Raw genomic sequence first — 21,380 nt, forward strand, 5'->3', positions numbered from 1 at the left:
TGTATTTCAAGAACAGCCCAGACAATTCTATTATTCACCCCAGAAGGCAACTCAGTGCATTCCCATTTTCTGTATTTTTTACATCTCCTGCTTTATCAAACTTCTCAGTTTTGTATATGGTGATTTATTTTGCTTAATTAAGGTAGCATAGATATTTTGAAGCCCATTAATGTTTTAATTCCCAGGACATTCTAGTCTACAGTTGGTACACACTAGATATTGAAAAATGCATTTTCAGTGAAAAGTCAAGCAACTCAACTGCATTCTGTCTGTCGTAAACATAGACTTGTTCTTTGGACAACCAGTCTGAAATGCAGAGACTTTTCCTTTAGGATATTGTGGTTTTTGCTGAATACTGGGTAATTATTGCTGACTATACTCTGGGCAGAAAATTACCAGCATTGAAGTCTGAGACCAGTCTTCTGGTCACTAACTCCAGTTAGTTTAAATCTGGGTCAATAAGCACACGCCGTTTGCTTGGGCAGCATAGGAGACCTTCCATTTGGAGTAAGTGGTGAGCATAGTGGCCAGAACCTTTCCACAAGCAGCAAGACAACTCAGATAAATTAATTCATTCGGTGTGATTCCTTCTGGAATGTTGTGAAGAGACTGTTCTGTAGACTGTTCCTCCGCTTCCAGTAATTCAGGCTACGGACAAATGATGCATATGTAGATAGCCTGTTCATAGACCCCACAGGCTTTGTGAAGACCTTTATGCAAAATTTGTGTCTCCGGGTTGCTGTAATTCTGAAGCGGTCTAGACTGCCTTCTGGACCTGTCTCATTGCAAACATGGGCATGCGTTAATTTGAAGTTACATCTGGAGGATCTATGTGCACCATTTTAAAGGTGTCTGTCAGAATTTGATACCCTGGGAGAAAAAAAAATATTCAGAAAGCGTATCTGCTCCCCACCCATTCCCTGGTATTTGCTCCTTGAGATGTTTGCATTTTATTAATGAAAATAGAGGCAGAAAGATGTTGGCATTGGGGGCATCACTAAAATAAGAAAGGTCATCAGTTGAAAAGAAATTTGCATGCCATTCTGTCTATTCAATTTTCCATGTTTTCATGGTGAAATAGCATGGAGTAATCACTGCTAATTAATGTATCTATTTGCAATGCTGCAATAAATGGAGCCAAGAAAAGTGAGATAACAGGAAAAGAGCATGAAGAGGAGGGGGGAAAAAACCACTCCCAAACCAGTAAAATTCTGCTTTTCAGCTGGGAGAACCACTATTAGTTTGGGTAATTGTTTTTTCCATCAATATGAAGATTCAGGTGGTAAAAGAGAGCTGATTCATGGAAAACAGAGAACACTGCACTGTTTGCAGCCTGTTAGAGTTGAACACACACAATCTGTGTTGTTTTTTCCCCTTCCTTTTTCTATTTTTTAAGTAGTAATATCTGAAGCTGTCCCCAATGGCAGTCTGCATGCAGGGGGTAAAATCTGGAATTCCCTAATTTCTCCTATTTTCTAATAAAAACTATTACTGTACAAATGTAGATTTTATTTTTTCCCCCTTATTTTAAATTGGAATGGTTTTAAAGGGGTGCTTTTTGGTGTAGCCTCTGAAAGTTGGGGTCCCCTGGTGATTGTGATCACAGTCTCACTGAAAGCACTTGGGGGTTTTTTTGACATCAAATTAATATTCTCATCACTAAGTGTGAAGTACAGATTTGACAATAGAGCAGCTTTCTCTTTGTTAAAAACTTGCAAAGAGTTTCAGAGTTGAAAGGCTGAGTAAATCTTTATATCTGAGGAGGTAAGCTTAGTGTTATTTCTTGTTTTTAACAGCGCTGTACTGGCGAGCTGCAGGCTGTCTGAACATTGGAGAGAGACCCTTTGGGAGCTCCATTGGTTTTCAGCAAGTCTTTGCATGCAGTGTGTTTGTACTAGCTGAAGACAGCGCATGGCTCTCTAAATAATTTACAAGTTGATTAATAGACTCACATGGGTATAATTAGAAGAGGGAGAGACAGCAGCTACAGTAACGGGTACAGTGCTTGGGGGAACTAGAGACTTTATTTTTTTTAAAGAAACTTTCTAGGGTGCTGGGCGTTTGAAGATAAGTTGGGAAGAGCTCAGTGCCTCTTCTCTTTTGAAGTGGAAATAGGACAGTTTGAATCCGTCGAGTTTAATTTTTCACAAGCTTTAGGGGCCCTGCAGTGCAACTCCCTTTTTATTATTGAAAAAAACTCTCCATTTTTCTTTCATTTTTCACACACATGCACACACACATGCGCACACACACACAGAACCTAAACAGTAGCTAATAAACAAATCCATTTTCTGCGTTATTTAAGTTAATTTTATAATGATGCTATATGTTTACCTGTATATGCACCTCAATCACAAATATACTGTGTAAAGTTATGGAGATATTTATGAATACACCGTACTTTAATTTATGCATTTTTAAGAAACCTTCACCTCTGTTTGACAATGCTTTTGAAGTAGCTCCGTTTTTCAAGTCAAACTTTTGACTTTTCCTCTGGGACTGCTACAAAGGTTTTTTTATGGAAAATAGGTAGCAGTCTTTTTTCCTACTAGGAGAAAATTGGTGGTCAAGAGAACAAAATAAAATTTAATGGGTTTTTTTCTGTTTTAAGTGTCCATATTTTAATAAAAAATGCAAGGTTGTAGAATAGAAAGTTTTACATGAAGGCATATAGGCAGTAAGTTATCTTCTTCCCTGAATTTTACTTTTTTTGCGTGTTGAATCACTACAGTATAACTTAGAGTCCTCTTTTTCTTTATTTGAAAATTTAGAAGGTATTTTTCTTTATTCTACACAACATGCAACAATCAAAATTGGCATATCTACCTAGCAGATATTCAGGGCTGAAGTAACACTTGGGGCACTCAGTCTACAAAGATGTTTTTAAAGGCCACCATATTTAACAGTAAAAAAACAACAAAAAAAATATCCCAAAAAACCAACCCTGGAAGCCAGACCAGAGCAAAAAAACCCCAAACTATTTTATTTAAGAGTCCAGTGCCATTGTTTTCTGGAGGAATTGTGATAATCAGTCAGTCCTGCCTGTATATATTTTGTGAATTTCCTGGTTTTGCAGCAGTATTCATCATTACTGATGTTACTGGAGTATCAATAGTCCAATACAAGGTATTGCAGCTCACAGGGGTAGTGCTGCTGCAGGCTAGGGGTTTGCATGAAGGAGGGGGTAAAACAGGTTGTAAGTTAAAACCTATCGGATGCCCACAGTTCTCATTTTCAGTCAGCAGGCATTGTTGTGTGCCACCAAAGTGCCACAAGCCCTCATGGATCTGAGTGACACTGTGGTCCTTGGCCATACGGGGCCTCATGGTTGTCAGGGGCTTTTAAACAGCAAAGTGCAGTAGAAATGCTAAGTATTAATCTTTTAGATTTATTTTGATCTTTATTGCGGACAATCGTTCTTAGAAACTTAGAAAACTGATGTTTCATTTCCTGCTACTCTTCTTGCAGCACTAGCTCCTCAGCAAAAGTCTGCTGACTTAAATCCTGTTTGTTTTTCATTTTGGAGTTTGGGATGGGAAAATCACATGAGTTTTTATAAGTAAACTGGAAGAAAAAGCATGTTGCATATTGGCAGCATTCCCTTTTATGGTCTTTGGAGTTTAACATCAAATTCTGCCTTTGGCTCTATTTCACTGGGTGTCATACATGCAGAATCAGGCTCCTGTATGAAAGAGACTTGTTAAATGTCAAGCAAAACATTTAATAGCTTTTGCGTACGGCTTTACAATTTTTGAATGTCCCTTTAGTGGGGCTGGTAGGTGTCAGGAGGAGCAGCAAGGGGAGACACGCAGGCATCACTGGTAAGGGATGACAGCCCCCTTAACTTCCTCTCTTCTCATCATGTGCTGCAGCAGTATTTGGTATAGAAAGCCAAGATGTTTTTCACCATGTTCATCAGACCAAATTTATTCTTTTTTTACTTCAGTCACTGTCAAAAAGGGTTTTGTAGGCCAAATTCTGCCCTGTCACAAGCCCTGTGCTCTTCAGTAGAGCTGGACTAGTTGAGTAATAAGGAGGAATTGGGGAACTTGGTTGATAGTGGGAATGATGTGTTAGATGGGTTAGAACAGCAGTTGCTGCCTTGTGTCCAGCTATGCAGAAGCTGAAGGAGTAAAAAGTAGTAGTGCAAATACACATTTTGTTACTAGTTTTCAAAATTTTCAGGTTGGAAACATCCCTGTGAGGTAAAAGAGCAGCTTTTGCCTTGCAGGTGGGTAAACTGAGGCAGAAAACCTGATTCACCTCGAGCCAAGCTGCAGTCAGTGAGTGAGCGTGGGCAGGGGCCTGGGTACGTGGATCTTGACCTTAGTGCCAGCCCACTGGATCGGCCCGAGACTCACCGATGGCCTCTGCTGTTAGGCAGGTACACACGGGCACCCAAAACATCACCGGCGCTAGTTTTAGGGGAGAAAAGCTTTTTGTGTTCATATGCTGGAATCTGGGCTGGATTTCCATTGCTAAATCTGAAGATGCCAGTAGCAGGTAAAGCAGTGTAAGGGGCTGGCGTCTTATCGAGTCACTAAATGCGAGCAGATTGAGATTCCTCAATCTCTGGCTTGGTAACTGCCGGAGAGTGTGATGCTCTCCTTTACCGTGCTTTTCTGAAGGTCTTAATTTATCACGGATCGCTTGATCGATGATTTGGGATCATACCTGCTTTAGAAACATTATTACTTTCTCTTTAATACAGCTCATTCCTATTTTAAATGACTAAAAGCCTCCCCCCAAAAATATTGTAATATACTTGAAGAAACAAAAATATTTGAAGAAACAAAAATATTTGAATAAAGAAAAAAATCTGAAATGTGGAAATGAAATGGTTTATATTGTTTATTTTACCGTATTAAAATCAATATTCCAATCCTCGCGGGAAGCCATGCTCAGCAGTGCTGTATATGTCAAATGAGCGAGCGCAGACGGTATTTCTGTGTAAATTTTCCGTTTGATGAAATTACAACGGCAGCCAAGGCCGTGCCGCTGCGGCTGCTTGTGCTGGTGCCTCCGTTGCCGGCTTCCAGCGCCACAAGCCCGGAGATGCTGCCGGTTCGCCGTGGCAGCCCGCCGGTGCCCGTAACGCAGGCGGACGAAGCAGATCCTGTTCCCTTTCCCTGCGTTCCCGAGGCTCCGGCGGTTCCGCGGCTGCCCGCCGGGCGCGTACCGAGCACCGGGTACCGAGCACTGGGTCCCGGGTCCCGGCAGCCGCCGCCCCGCGCTGCCCGCCGCGCCCGCCAGGTGGCGGTAAAGAACAACCAACGGCGGCGGGCGGCGCGGGGGGCACGAGGGCAGGCCCCCGCCGCCGGCACAGCCGCTCCCTCCGCCCCGCTGCCCGGCTCCTCCCGCCGCCCCCGCGCTTGGCTGCTTTTTTTTTTTTTTTATATATCATTCCCACTAAGCACATTGGGCTGTGTGCTGGGAAATGGGAAAGCAGCCCCTTCGCGCGAAGCTGGCAGGATGGGATTAAAACATCGATCGACCTCCGTGGTAACAACAAATTGATACCATCGCCGAGGTCCTGAACGTGGGCAAGAAAATAGAACGCTTCTCCCAAAAAAACAAATAAAATGACCCGTTGTGAATAATCCAGCGTTTATAGAGTGATAAAATAAGTAAATCTCATGCTTTGCCTAAATTTAGGATTGACAGGACAATCCAGGAAAGTAGCCTTTGGCGGTAGCTTTTACTTAGGGCAAGATGTTAACTGTCAAGTACTGGGATCAAGCCTCAGGCATCTGAATTAGCTGTGAAAGTCTTCAGACCTAGCTAAAAAAAAAATCTCTAAGGGAAGGATAAAGCGTAAATGGACAATATTGTCAAAAGGACCTTAAACTTTTTACAGCACAAAACTGACAATTTTTGTCCACAAAAAATGCATTTATGCTGCACATAGAATTGAGGTTTTATAGGTTTGAAGAAGTGAGTCAATACCCTTCAAAAGTCTGTTTTAAAGGGAAATACATGGAGGAGGAATCAATTTAAGTCTGATAATTGTATAGCTTGGAGCACTGACAGCATTGAAGCTATTGGAGAACAGTGCCCTGTAATCTCTCAAGTAGTGTTTTTGCCTTTCAGACTGTGCCTTTAATGTTCTGTTACTTTTGCCTTGAGCAGGTGCTATGATTTTGTCAACTGATTGCCTGATCCCCTTTTCTATTAGTCCTGCAGATCTATGGGCTGGGTAAGAGCTAATAGGCCACACTCCTAGGAGTTTCATGAGGAAGTACTTTACATGAGGAGTACCTTATACTTGTGAAAACCTTTGAAGCTCTGGGAAGTAAATTTATTTTTTAAATGGTTTGTTGGAAGGTGCTGATTGACAGCCCTCGATATAGAAAATCTCTAGGTGTCCATGCAGTAGTTCCAGCATGAACAGCAGCAATTTAAGCCTCTGTCGCCTGTACTCTGCCTGATCATACCCTTGAATTGATTAGATCACTTCTTAGGTCCACAGCTTCTAATTCAGCTGCATAGTCTAAACCATTAACATGGTCTAGACGGGCTGGGAGATGAAGGAGAGGTGCTGTGTGGTATTGATGTTAGGAAAGAACATATGCATGAATGAATTACATTTCTATATGGAGCTGACTGTGGCCTCATTCTGCCATATATACCATTTCAGAGGTTCACCGTGACCTCGGTCCACAGCTATGTAGGCTGCTCTCAACATGGTATCACTGTAGCTCATCAGTTCCGCAGCATTGCCTCTGATGGATGAATTTTGCTCCTGTACCTTGATTTCTCACCTTAATAGAGATGTGCTTCCACATTACCTAATCTGGATATCTCTTTGTAGCACACTGTAATTTTTACAAGAAACTTACCTGTGGACTTCTCTAATGATAAAGTAAAATCTCTCTAGAGCCTCATTCCTCCAACTTTCAGAGTTGGAAACTTCACACAAGGAATTGATTATTCAAAGCTCTTGTGCTTCATAATCTACTTAAAACACATAGGTAGAGCTTTTCTGATGAGGCAGTCAAGATTTTACTTTGCTATATAGCCCGTTGGGTCATGTGCTTAAGGCCAGGATACCTGTGGTGTTACTTACAGACTGTGTGCCACTCCAGTTACAGGTTATTAATTTGCCTTATGTTCAAGAGACAGTTTCACATGAGTAAAAAGGAATACTATACTGCAGATTTCTACATAACCCACTCTGTACCACAGCAAAATAAGAATAATACTGATTTCTTTCTTCCTTTTTTCTCTTTTTTCTTTTTTTTTTTTCCTCCTCTGGTCTGCAGAAGATGTTTTACAGTTTTAATGCAGCTGTTTTAAGTGTGACTGTTCCTGTTCAAGGGCAGCTGATGTACTTTGTAATGCCATTGAACAGCCAACAAGCTATGTTCCCCTATTGTGTTGAAGTGATAGGTATGTTTGCTAATCAAGAGGAGAGCAGAGCTTGCTGTCTGACTTGTTTATGTTTTATTTCTCACCATCAAGCTTTAGAGGGAGGCACAGAAAATATGTAAGCATCTATATTATTCAGTGATATATATATGTACATGAATGTACAATCTCAAGTGTATTGCTGATATCTTCCAGTCAGTCATAGCTGAAATTAGCAAGGTGTCAGAGTTACCCCATATCCCCAGTATTACTCAAAAAAACCCCAAGCTGGCATACCATTAGATAAATTGTTAATTAATTGTCACTGCATCGTGTCAGATTTTTTTTTTGCTTTTGTGATTGCTACAGTTTTATTCAAAAATAGTGACCAAAGTAGAGGATTTTGATAATAAGAATTCACAGAAGGCCTATGGGAAGTGATCAGATCGAGATGCTGTCTGGTTCCCATCACGATTGCTTTTTAATTTTCATGTAGGCTGTAGTGTTTCTCCTTCCCATACGCAGGATGGAAGCAGTTTGGCCCCTGGAACTGGAGAATCTCCTACAATCAGCTGGAAGCTCAACAGCACAGTATACCCGCTTATTTCTCTGTGCCATTCCTGGGGCTTTCAGCCTCTGCGCCGATTCCCTGTTCATCTCGCAGGGATGTCAGCTCTGGCAGGATCCTACTTTAGTGCAGCCTTACTCATGGGTTTGTAGGTTTTATTCCAATCCCTTGCTAAACTGTTTTAAGCATTCTGAAAACATTTAAAAAAAAAAATCATGTAATTTGGCATCTTTGTAAATCCGTGTTAATGATTGCAGTAGGAATCATGATAAAATAACATGCATCGAGACAGAAAGTTTAGTGCTGCAGCCAGAAATTCAGGACTGCAGGAAAATTCCACTGGTCTTTGTATGGAATATGTTTTGGGGAAAGAGAAAGTGGGATTTAATTTTTTATTTATTTTTATTTTTATTTTTTCCTATTACAGTGTCTTGGGTTTGTATTAGTTCTTGTAACCTGGAGGGTGGGGAGAACTGCCCTGCAAAGAGCACTGAAATTCTCCTGTTATCCTCTCTACACCTGCCTGCAGCGCAGGTCTTAGATAAGTATCATCTGTCTAATAACATTTCTGCCTGCTGCTGCGCTATTGTATTGTTAATTTTATGAATCCTATTTTTAACAGAATGCCTAGTTTTGCATTGTCATTTTGCTCTCTTGTCAAGTGTCTGGTCTTATTCCTTTCCTTTTTTCTTTTAGCAGATGGAGAATATTACTCTCCTTAACTTGTGTTTTTATAATGTGGATATTCTCAATTAATACCCTAATCTGTTTTCTAATTAATTCCCTGTGGGTTTCCTCCCTTTTTGCTGGTACATTGAATCCTGAGTGCAATTCTGTAAACTCAGTAATTTGATTATTTAAAGGAGAAGTAATGAATTTCATGGTAGAGGTGTAAGTTTTAAGGAAATGTTAAATTTCAAGAAGCAAATGGATTCTATTATTACGGTTTAAAACCTGCTGGTACCCAGGGTATAAATGTGCACTGCTAATAATATACTCTACTAAAATACAGGCGTATTCCTGTCAGCTAGTTCTAAAGCGAATTGCATTGTTAGAAATCTGACACATATGCTCTCCTACAAGTACTTGTTGTATTTTTGTATGCAGATGCGATGGCAGGGTGAGTATCAAAACATCAACATTCCAAGATGTGGATTTATGTAGCATTTTTTATCGCTTGTTTCCAGTAGAGGCAACAGTGTATTAGACATACCGTACAAATAAAGAGAAGGGACTCTCATTGCTGCTTGAAAATTGTTTTGGCTGCTTCTTTGGGAAGTAGCTTGAGGTGATTTTGCTGACCTTTCTTTGGGGTTATTTGACATTAAGCTCAGCATATTGCAAGAGTCCTTGGAAAATTTATAGTCACTCTTGTTGAACATAATCTTTTGAATCTTCTGGGGGAAAAAATATTACAAGATACATAAGTTTAAGTATCTTGATTGAACTATTTTACTTTATGAAGGCTATAGTGAAAAAATGCAGGATACCTTCTTGCCACTGTGTCCCATTAAATAGAATTTTTAAACCTGCATAGTAATTGTAATCCTAGTCAGCATTGTGCTGATGTTTCTCTTGCCCTAAAGAAAAATAATAATAGAGGAAAGAGAACTTTTATTTCTAAAATTAGGGAGTCATCAATGCAGTAATTACAGTAGCTGAAATACATTTTGGAAATTTATTTTCAGTTGTAAAAGCTTCAAGCCTTTGGGCAAATTGGAGAAATATCACATCTAGCCTGCTGTGGCAGAACCATTATCACCTGCTAAGTTAAATACAGAATGCTACAGAAATTGCTTTCCTGTCTTAGGATTTCTTTTACACAACTCAGGTCATTATTTTTGCATTTTGATAAGATTGTGTCACACACTTCATTGTGACATCAGCCCAGTAAGGCAGAGGGAAAATGTACATAGCAAAATTATGTAGGCATCAGTTTCTGCCAAATACTTTGCTTTAGTCCTACAGTTCCTTGTGAGTTTGGGGGTTCCATGATAGTACAGTAAATATGCAGAAGTCAACAGTAACTCCTTTCTGCAAAATCTATCACTCATAAACAGGAATAATTCTTTGTGGTTTAGTTCCTGTGGCAGTCTAAACAGAAAAAGTACTGTGTATCCTCCTTAATTGCAGACTCAGCATACAAAATAAATGTCATCTTTTTAATCCTTTGCAGTCTCAGACAACCTTGTTATGAAGATCCTGGCAGAACGCCTAAACTCACTAGACTGCATGACCAATGGTTGGGTGCTTTATGGCTTCCCAAGGGACATAGAGCAGGGAGAACAGCTGCAAAAAGCACATATTATTCCAAACAGGTAAGATATAAATTTATCAATCATGACGTTACATATATGAAAAATTTGTTTATGGAACGATACAGATCTTTATTGACATTGCATAGGCTCTTGCATCTTACTTATTTATTGCTTCCTTAGCTAGAAAAGGGGTCTTGCTCCTGGAGAGTAGGAAATAGAGCACTGGCCTTACAAATCCTCCAGATGGCCAAACTGTGGGAGAGAGGTTTGTTTTTCTGGTTATTTGTTTGAGTTGCCTCTAAAGGCAAACCATAAGAAATGGATTAAAGTTTGGATTATATCAGAAGGTGCATTTTATTTGCAGCAGGAGGGGGATCTACATCATCTTTCTTTAGCATTGGCATAATATCATGGAAATATATTAGTATTGTGAGGAGCTCATTATGAGACTTGTGGGTTTTGTGAAATAATTAAAAACAACATGAGAATTATATTTTATTTGAGTGATAATGAAGTGTTCAGAAATGTAATATAAGAGAAATGAGCATCAAAAGAGAACTGTTATGACTGCCAGGCAAATAAAATAGGGTTACTCTTTACAGTTCGTCCAAAGGTGGTGAGGATTTGAAATACTGGTGTACTGATCAAAGCCAAGAGGCTTTTCCATTCCTCTCCTAGGGGTTCCTGGCTCTGTCCATACCACTGGCTGACACAGTGGATGTTCCGAAGGCATACATTGGAAATCTGTAGTCTTTGTGCTTCCAGGAAGCTTATTCTTATTTAAAAACTAGTAGTGGAAAAGGTACATTACCCAGTAAGTGTTTAAGTTGGCAAAGTCACTCTTCCTGTGTCTTCCGTGTGGCTGCCCTCAGTCCCCTCCCCACTCCCCGTACAGGGTATAATGGAAAAATGTAAAAGGGTAAGATTGAGTTGGAGTGAGAGAAGGGAGGCATCTAGCTGTCATGCCATCAAGGTTTAAAAATTAAAGTATGTGAAAACAGCAGTAGCTTTCTTTATTAAAAGTAAGATAATATACATCTTAAACAGGAATCCATTTCGTGAGAAAAGAGAGAAAGAATCTTGAAACTTATGCTAGATTCAGTTAAATAACATTTCCCATGGATTATTAGTCATGTGCGTTTAGAAAGTAGATCCTGAGTCCCTCAACATGTACCTGAGTACCTGAGATCAGTGTGAATACTCAAGCGTGTGCCCTGTGCTCCTTTACAGGATTGAGACCTCATCAAGTGAGGAAGAACAACTCATTATAAAATTGTCTGTGTAGAAATTTGGCACTGATCCATTTGCTTAGCTTCCATTTTCTTTAAAGAGCTCTGCACATTCATATCTGAATTAAGAATTTGGCCCCTACTATTTCATACAGGGGTTGAAGTAAGGGACAAAAATAGACATCTTGCTACCTGATTGATTTCGGAGCTGATATTTTCCATGAAACTGAAGCAGTAGGTATATAAGGGAGGGAGGGTGATTATAAACAAAAGGACATATTGCAGCATAGGATAGCAGGGCAGTAATTCAGTTTCAGTTGTGATGCTAGTTATAAAACACTATCTGCAGGGTGGTGTTTCTGACATCAGGAGAAAAACCTGATAGAATTATAGCCTTGAAATCAATCTGGGAATAGGATGCGGAAATCTATAAATCAGACACAGAATAATCTACAAAGTCTCATTTTTAGGAGGGCTCTGTTGATGAAATTAGATTAAAATAAATTTACATATATATCAAGTTTATTATTAAAATCTAGTCACATCAGTAAACAAAATTATTTGTGAAAGGGTATGTTACTCTGTGTTTTGAACTCAAAGTAGACCTCTTTGGCTGATCAGAACACAGAGTTATTGTCTGCTTGTCAAGTCACAAATCTATTCCTTAGAGCTAATAAATGGTTAGTGTTCAAATACTATGTTTTATCTGACTCCCACCTCATAAAGCTAGTACACATAATACTAAATTATACAGCATTGAGCAGGATCAGTCTCCTGACTCCTCCATCTTATGGAAAGAAAAACAAACCTAGTAATTGATGGTAGAAAAGAAGGAAAATAAAGTTATTTGAAAACAAACAAAATGGGCTATAAAGTTTGTTAAAATGTAATAATAAAAAAAACTCATACAGCATCAGCCACTGCATCCGAAGAACTGCCCTGGAACAAAAAGGAAAATAATTCATTTTCCGCTGAAAAAGTGAGGTGCAGGGTTTTCTTTAAATTAGAATTTGCAGTAGGACGAAGGCTTGCTTACAAGAGTGGTACAGGAAAACCTGCCTGTATCAGACAAAACCTGTCTACTAAAGAACTGCTCTTTCTGTACTGGAAGAAGACATGTATTGCTTTCTATGTTCCTCCCTGTGAAGCAGTTACTGCTTAAGTGGACAGGATCCTAATCGTATTGAACTGTGGCAGCCTTTAGGGCAAATAAGAAGCTGAATCTATTAGTGGCCTCTCAGCTATCTAGTAAAAGAACACCATTAACCACTTAATGCCTATGGTAAGTGGGAATCCAAATACAGTTACAGGTTGGCATCTGAAGCTCACAACTACTAACGCAAAGAACTGAATTCAGTTCTTTGTCCAAATGACTGTAAATAGTTATTTTAGCTTTTTTTATTGTTAATGCTTGAGCAACAGTAAGAAATACATAGTATAGCCAAGGAAAATTCTAATATATGGAAAACACTATTTAATATCTACCAAAATATTTCTTACCCCTTCTGTTCTCTCCCAAACTTAAAATTAAAATAAGGTTCAGCAGCAACAGTGTCATCTGTTATATATCTCTTGTCATTAGCTTCAGCTGGTTCATGACCAGCTGTCTGCTGGTTCCAGGCCAGCTTAAGGCAATCAGCAGTTTAAAGATTCCCTGAGCCAGAGGGTCATCTGGACAACTGTCTAATAGCCCATTTTCCTTGACTTTATAGTCTCTTTTTCAAAACTGTACTTTTGGCCTCCACCAAATCACATGGAAGGGAGTTTCTCTTTTTCACTGGGTGTCACATGAAAATAATTCACAGTGTTTTTTCCAAGTTCCTTTCCTCTACTGAGAAACAGTTGTAAGCGTTCCCTGTTCGTGTGTCCTAACAATCCTGATTTTATAAGCCTCTTGTATATGCCTGTTCAGTCACCTCTTTCCCAGGCAAAGAACCTTGGTCTGTCTATCCTTTTTCCTTTCCTAGAAGTCGTTTCACTACTCTGACCAGCCTGTCTCCCTCTTCTCTAACTTCTGTAGTTATTCTAGCTGTTTCTGTGCTGAGATGGGACAACCAGAACTGCATTCAGTTTTGAGAGTAGCACTGTGTACTGGATGTATATATATTGGCATAAACATTTTTTACTTTGATCCTAACTCCATTATTCATGATTGCTGATACTCTGTTAGGTGTTATCGTGATAGGTTTTGGAAGAATGTCTTGTGTGTGTAGACTATAAGTAACTATATAGTGTCTTTTTCTCTGAAAAAATACTGAAAAATCACAGTGTGTCACAAATCTCAATTGAGTGTATGCAAACTCAGCAGGAAGCCTAAAGACCCTTTAACTCAAGATCTCTGTAGTTAACATTGTAGCCAGGTTGGTGTTAGAGTTCTCAAGCTGATAAAATGAGCCCTTCCATCCATGCCAAGGGGCTCTGCTGCTAAGTGTGTCCTGGGATTCCTCATTCCTCTGTTCCATCAATTCCTTTGTTTTTTTCCATCTGATCTGAATCCAGGGTCGATTGTTTTACATTTCAGTATTGATTAGTTATATTACAGTAGTATTGACAAACAATACAAGTGGACAGACAAATCTGGACAGGGGAAGGATGAACTTGAGGATTGACTTAATAATATATACGTAATATATTTCAAATACCCATTTTTCAAATAGTAAAGTTTTTTTCTTTCCCACTAGAGAAAATAAAAAGCAATAGCTTCTGCAGTGCAAGTTTTCCAGCAATGTTCTATTTGGTCTTCAAAATGATGTGACTGTATCCCCAATTATGTCATCTTTTTACATAATATGTTTAAAGCTTCTTTTTCATCACTCTACTAAGAACCCATATTCAAACAATTTAGGATAATGAAGTTCCTAATTTCTAAGGCAGCATCTGTGAATATGTTGAAAAGGGAAAAATCAGAATGGAAAAAAAAGATATTTTTTTTTAACTATTTGGTCTTTACATGGGGCTTTCATATTTCTGCAGCTGATCCCAATGTGGATTAGGGATAATAAACAGCCTATTAATGGAGGTCTGAACTAGGAAATGGAGTTTGAATCAGCAGCAAAATTCAATGGCTGGTGAAGGTTAATAACTCCATTACTATCAGCTCTATTTTTTAGCCGTTTGAAGAGCTAGGTGTTAGCCTTATCTTACTCCTCATTAATTGAGCTAATAGAACCCCAGTGACCCTACCATGCTGCCATTATCTGAGAGTTTACCAGACATGGACTGGAATACTTATCACTGAATATGTATTCCTCAGATTCATTTTTATATCAGAAATATTTTTCTTAAAGATTGGCTGTCTTCAGGTTTCTTTTTGTCTTTTCGTTTCCTTGCTGCTTTCTGTAACAGCTACATTTTTGGAAATTAAATGTAAATGACTTAATTAAAATCCTATCAAGGAACAAGCTAAGTCCCAAAATAGTTGCATCAAGGAAACATAATAGTGATTGAATTATTCCGACATGGAAAAATCTTACAGGGCATTTTTAAAACTTTGGCCTAATTTAACTGATGGATATTGTGTATTTATAATAGATGTGTTTTTAATTGATGGCATACAAAAATATGATGAGAAACAAAGAAGAAATGTTATAATGATATCTCCTTATTTTCTTCTAATTTTCAGGGGGAAAAAAGAAAACAAAAATCAGAAAAATGATGTGGTAATCAAAGTACTAAATCAGTACAGTAAAATCTGCCAGCACCAGGGAGAGAGAAAGAATAGGAAAAGTCCAAGTGACCTAGGCAGGATTTGGGTTAGTTTATAAAGAAAGTAGTAAAAATAATAGGCAGACCAATTTTCTGTTTCAGTCATTCTCATTTTTTGTCTCTTCTGATTAGAAAGCAGCTGGATCTTACCAGAGCCATTATATTGCTGGTTTACTGACTTCTTGTCTTCACTAATTCTAATTGGTTTCCTTTTTATTATCCCTTTGCCTATCATTGCTCCCACCTCAGCTAGGCTCTTCCTGCTCCATCACATGTTCAACGTAAAAGAGACTGACTGGTCTGGTAAAAACTAAGGGGCAAGACAGCAGGAACTAAAGGGCAGGATCTTCTTGAGGTCAATGGTATGCTTATGAAATAGAAACATAATTTAGAAAGTTTGGTTTAGGTTATGAATTCTTATTTGCCTTCCCCACTCCAGTGGAAGTACTCATCCGCTTAGCTATGCTGGCTATACATCAAGTACACATATAGCCATGCTCTGAGGGAGCAGAACACCCTGGCCAAGTGGTAAAAATTACAAGTTTTTTTCCCAACCAAAATCCAATACAGATTGTGCTTACTGGGCAAAATTAACAAACTTCCTCTCACTTGGACTAGTGAATGACTCATCTGCTTCCCTCAGTGAGTGGGATCAGTTTAATGCATGGTTGCTACCCCGTAGCCTTTTCCAAGCTACAATAATTCAGTCACTGTCTTACCTCTTGATTCAAGTGTTTTGAGACTTACCCTGCTCATTGACAAGATTTTAATTAAGTCTTTTACCTTTGTTTCCTGATCTGCCTCTATTGCAAGAGACATTGCTGAGCACTCCGTAATGGGAAAAAATACATCAGGGAAGCTCCTATTACTTTATGTGTAACAGCTGTGCATGAAAAGGTATACATTGCTCTGGCATGAAGGCTCTGTTAAGCAGTCACGTCCATGGGCTACTTAATAGTGACAACTAATTCTCCACGTGTAGTGCAAAAAGCTGTACACACACAGTCTTTTACCCTACACAAAACTGATGGAAGCAGCTCCTTACGCAGATTTCTGAGGTTTGGCCTTTGGTGAGGAATCCTTATACTCTATTCTCCATCTCTTCCTTTGTAGACTGTGCTCTGTCTTCCCTAATGACATAACACTAATCTGAATAGAAGCTACTGCTGTTAAATAATCCAATAGACAGAAAGTCAGATGATTACAATAAAAAGAATATGCACTTCTGCTGCCCATTCTGCCAGACCTATAGTGGTACCATAAGAGCCTTCCTATCCTGGGGAAAGGTGCTAATACGCATCTTCAGCCAACGACAGCAAGTGCAGTTTTCAAACCCTTCTATGGGCTTTTTGTAGGATGCTGCATTTGCTCTCACAAGCTTATTCTGCTCCAGCAAGAATAGCAGGTATATTTGGCTTCAGTTGTGGGAGGCGGGTATTATTTTTAGAAGTTACCTCATATAAGCTCCTTTTGATGGCTGGAGATTGTTTGGTGAAATCCTGGGTATGGCAATTAAGGAGATCTCTGATCTCAGCAAGCTTCCTAAGTCTCCAGGAAGAGAAGGAAGAAAAGTTTCTACTTCTAAGTCAGGTGTTCTGGTTTGTTTTTTTTTCAAGGACCCAAACCCACATGCACAGTCCTTTCATTCTTTTTGCTGCTGAAAGGTGGGATATTTTTCTGCAGTAACTGTCTCACAAATGAGGAGACATTAGGAAACCTGAAGACTTTCAGGTTTGAAATGAAGACCTCATTGCCTTATGCTGAAACCATTTTTCTCAGAAAATCCCACTCGAATCAAGGCTGCCTTTCTGAACTCAATACTTAACTGGAGAGAGAAAATTCTGTAAAGCAGTAGAGCCCAAGCTACTTTTCATGTCTCTGGCAATGGCAGCAAGTTTTAGAAAAGGCAAACCAAACCAGCAGTGTCCCTGCTTTCTCTGCATGGGAACAGATACAGTCAAACTGTGAAAGCGCTGGGCTTAACGTTAATGCTTTCAGTGCTGTGAAGTATCCATGCTTTCAAGGCAGAGCTCCTAGCTCCTCCTTTGGCTGCCAAAATGAGATGCCTGTGTAGCAGCAGCAATTTGAACAAGGTGACTTTGATGAGGTGACATTGGGTTGTATTTGAATCTTGAAGAGTCAAAGAACTTTGAATAATGTCAAATTCAACCTTACAGGAAGCTTTCTGTTTGAGTACTCGACTCTGCAGTTTGGAAGGAGCTAGGTAAATCACACAACATTTCAGGAAGAGTCAAGATCCAAGAAGGCCTGATTTGGTCAGCTACTCAAGAGTCCTGTGCCCTTACATGCTCTCAGTCACTTCAGGACAAAGGACTGGCTTTCCTCCCTACAGATAAAACCTATTTATTATAGGGTATTGTCTTTAGTTCCTAGAAAAAACTGAAGATTTTTACTGAACCTAGTAGCCAAGTTCTCACATGTTTGTATTTAAACCTTTCCCATATTACTCAGGAAGCTGAGATGAGGGGTGTCCTGTTGTCAGCATTGGCAACTTGCACATTTCTATCCTGTCAGGGGAAAAAAAGTTGTTTTGAGAGGAGAACTGAGAGGCCCTGAAAGAAGAACCGGGCTTTTAAAATCCTAGTTCACAATGATAACTTCATGGTACTAATCTCTTCAAATCAACAAAGGTTGTTCAGGGCATTTACCTAAGACACAACTTTTGTTTAAGGAATGAAACGAAACAGTCATGGAAATCAAAGCTTTATCATTTAAATAGTAGTCAAGTAGTCTAACCTGTGCTTTTTCCCCTCTGCACTCTCTTTGCTCAGGTTTTTATTCAGGCATTTTTGTCGCCAAAGAGTATACCTGAGAGCTCACAGACCTGGGTTCCCTCGGGCCTCCCAGTTTGCTCTCTGTTCATCTTGCTCTCTGTGACTGACTCTGGGTTGGATCCAGCTGGATTCAAGATGTTGAGTGCTGTAGCTCCTTCTGTGAGGCTGCTTGGTACAGAGTCATGTTTAACTAACAGTTTTGCTAAGACAGGTATGTAGGAAAGGTGTAGCTGCAGTCATGCACCATTAGTGCGCTTCGAGGCATCTAACACTGATTGATCTCAGCAGGGTAAAATATGATGTGCTTTGTCAATTCTGAATATTTATGCATGGACTAAAGCAGTCATTTTCAAGATTTTTCCTTAATTTCCTCAGTAGTTCACATACAAATAAGAACCATGTACATGCAAGTCTGATTTTGTAGGATTTAGGAGCTTTTGTAAGGAAGATACTGGTTTCAAGATCTGACTAGAACCAGAAAAACTTTTGAAAAACAAACAAGGAAGGAAAACTTTAAATATAATGGTGTAGCAGTGTTTTAATTTGTATTGGATAAGAGAACATATATAGATAAAACTAATGAGAGTTTTACATGTGTGACAAGTATAGATGAAGACATTTAGTGTCTGAGACAGCACAATTAGAAAGGGAGGGCTGTCGGGTGTTGTCAAGCATCTCACATTGTGTTGATCCCCTACAATTTACTTCAGCAACGTGGTAGCAAAAGTTGGCTGAATATTGTTCTGAGTAAATGTAGAAAGGTCACCCTTACATCTGTGCAGGTTAAAACCAAGTTTATGAAAGCCTGTTACTGCATTTGCTGTCTGATACTGAGAGCGCAGGGGCAGTACTTTTAGAGGAACCACATTACAAATGGACATTACCTTTAAATCCATGATTACAGAATTCAGGAATTCTGGAGTAAAAACTTAGGGAAGATTGTGCCAGCTATGCTCCGATTTAGTAGTCTCCTTGGATCAGAGACTAATCCCCGAGTAAACCATTACTCAGAGCTAGTGTGGCTAGCAAAATTGGCCCACACTGAAAACCAGAGTCAGAACAGGCATGATGCTTCTTTTGCTTAGATTCTCCAAGCTGAAGATCTGGGAAGACAAGTGCATCAGTCTGTAGCAAATATAATACGGCTTGGGTGATTAAAACTGTCAAGTAATATTGCATATTGAATGGAGACTAGTTTGTCATTACCATGAGGATTAGAAAGTGTAATCTTCATTAAAACATCAGTGGATTTACTGCTGTTTGTCTTGGAACAAGATATTTGCTCAGAATTTTCTAGTAAGTAAATTTAACAAGTGCAGGGCAATTTAAGAGAGTGAATCTGAATACTGTCATAGCTTATTCTGCAGAAAGGATGTAGGAATGGTCCCTTATGTCTGACAAATGCACCGGATATAATTCTGTTGGCCTGGATCACCTGCAGTCACATGAATGTATTAATCACCATCACTTAAATTGTCTTCCTTTGGCTCAGGTGTAAGTGGTGACTCAGTGCTTTTGTGCTGTATAAGGTTCATATTTTCTGTCCTTAAATACCTTATGTTTACAAAATTCTGTATTGCAGAACTCTGTAAGGCTTGAAATACATTTTGAGTAAGGCTTTCATCCGTCCCACAGAGGCTTTTAAACGTTATCCTTTTCTAACATGTGCTGTATTTCTGAGCTCAATAAGACCACTTTCATGCTTTGCGCATGATAAAAAGTATTTTTTAAAAAATTGTAGTCTAATATTATTCTGATATGAATGCTGGTTAATATCCCACTGATATGCACTGAGAGAACGATCCAGAGGACAGTCTGTTTTTTTGATGTAATGGACCAAAGATCAAGGTGCAGCAGGTTAAAAAAGAATTGTTTAATTTTACCTTCTAGTAAATGCTGCTACTGATACAAAGATCAGCAGCATCCAAACCCCCTTGCTTTCTAACCTCGCCAAAATGGGAGGCTAGGTGCAGCTGGGTAAGGAGTCCAGTACAATAAAACTCAATAACAGCACTGTTACTAAGTAAGGCATTCTTTATTGCAGCACTGGGGTAGCACTGGGGATAGCTCCACTGTAAGTGCTTCCCCCAATCTGGCAAATTTTTAGAGATTATATATCATGAAGTTATACATATTCATAAGGTTTCCAAGAACTTATTCACATATACATGAGATTTCCCGGAACTCATGAACATATGCAAATCGCTGGTCCAAATGCACAGTCATCTTCCCTGGTGGTCTTTGGGTAGCCGTAGAGGTCTTCAGATGACAGCTTGTAGTCTTCTTCGCTGTGCCTGCTGATGGAACTTCACTTCTGTGCAAACTCATTTCTGGGACCAGTAGACCATATCCTGCAAGGCCGTTCTCTTCTCGTGTAACTTCCTTATCTCTGTGGTCCTGTGTATCCCTTCTCAGGACTGAGCTGTCTACCTTGAGATTATCCAGGTGTCCCCTTATCTCACTCCCACTACTTACCTTACAACTATCAGAGCCTCTTTTGTTCAACCAAGTATCTAAGGTATTTACAACACCTTCCTTAACCCTTTCACTACTTTTATGAACGTAAACTAAGCTGATTAGCAGGCCAAGTGTATAGGAGGAGTTCCTCCTCACATACTTGCAGTGAAATCAAAGGATTGGTATTGGCCATGATTGTGCCCCAAAGTTAAAGAAAACAGAAACAAAATAAAGCAATCACATGGTTTCTCAACCTCTTGAGTCCTGCGGGCTCTTCAGATTGACGTATGTTTTTCTAAGTGGTTTTTGAAGTAAAACACTGAACAGTCAGAGCTAAGAGGTGTGTATGGTGAACTTGCCATATTTTTGGAAAGTTTACTTTCTCCTTTTAAAAGTATGGTTTTCTCACAGAATTCTGTCTCCAGCTGTACATTTCTAACCTCCGTGGATGAGACTGCATAGAGTTAACTGGTATAGGAGCAAGCCCTTAGCTTTATTTCCACCAAAATATAATCTCAGCCTGAAAACTTGATACCTTTTCTTTTTTTTTAATGTTACTGCCAGTCCATAATACTGAATCCAGGGTTTTATTAAGTTTCCGTGAATAGATTGCTGAAATTCATTTTGCTTTGTGATTATTAAAGAATTCCTTGTATTCCAGTTCTGTAATTCTTACTCACAGCAAGTAGCTGTTACTCAGAAAAATCATCCAATAAAACACAGCAAACCCCGATGATGGCAGGAGACAAGCTTGGACATAATGACAAGGGAGATCTAGGACCAGATTCAGTTATTAAGGTCTCTTCTGTGGCTGTATGTTTGCATTTCAAACCTAGGGATTTTGATCAGGACAGCTTCCAAATTGTCCTGTCTGCAAAAACTTGAGAGTAGCTTCCTCTGATTTATCAAGCGTCATGTTGTTATACTGATAAGTGTAGGAGAGCTCCATATTCAGGCTGGATATTTGGTTTTAGTTCCTGCCTTGTACAGAATTTCCCCAGTGGTTCCTAAGCTTCCCATC

At 39.3% G+C, this 21,380-nt stretch overlaps 1 protein-coding gene across 1 annotated transcript in view; it reads left to right on the top strand.

Annotated features, from left to right (window-relative positions):
• Positions 1–21,380, top strand: part of AK8 (adenylate kinase 8) — a 72,761-nt gene that overhangs the window by 33,620 nt on the left and 17,761 nt on the right. Inside the window, exon 11 of the mRNA XM_055796011.1 lies at positions 10,092–10,233. Coding sequence (XP_055651986.1) covers positions 10,092–10,233 — 142 coding nt within the window. The remainder of the gene's footprint in view (positions 1–10,091; positions 10,234–21,380) is intronic.

This window comes from Falco peregrinus, chromosome 1 (genome assembly GCF_023634155.1).
Source record: "Falco peregrinus isolate bFalPer1 chromosome 1, bFalPer1.pri, whole genome shotgun sequence".
NCBI classification, from domain to species: Eukaryota; Metazoa; Chordata; class Aves; order Falconiformes; family Falconidae; genus Falco; species Falco peregrinus.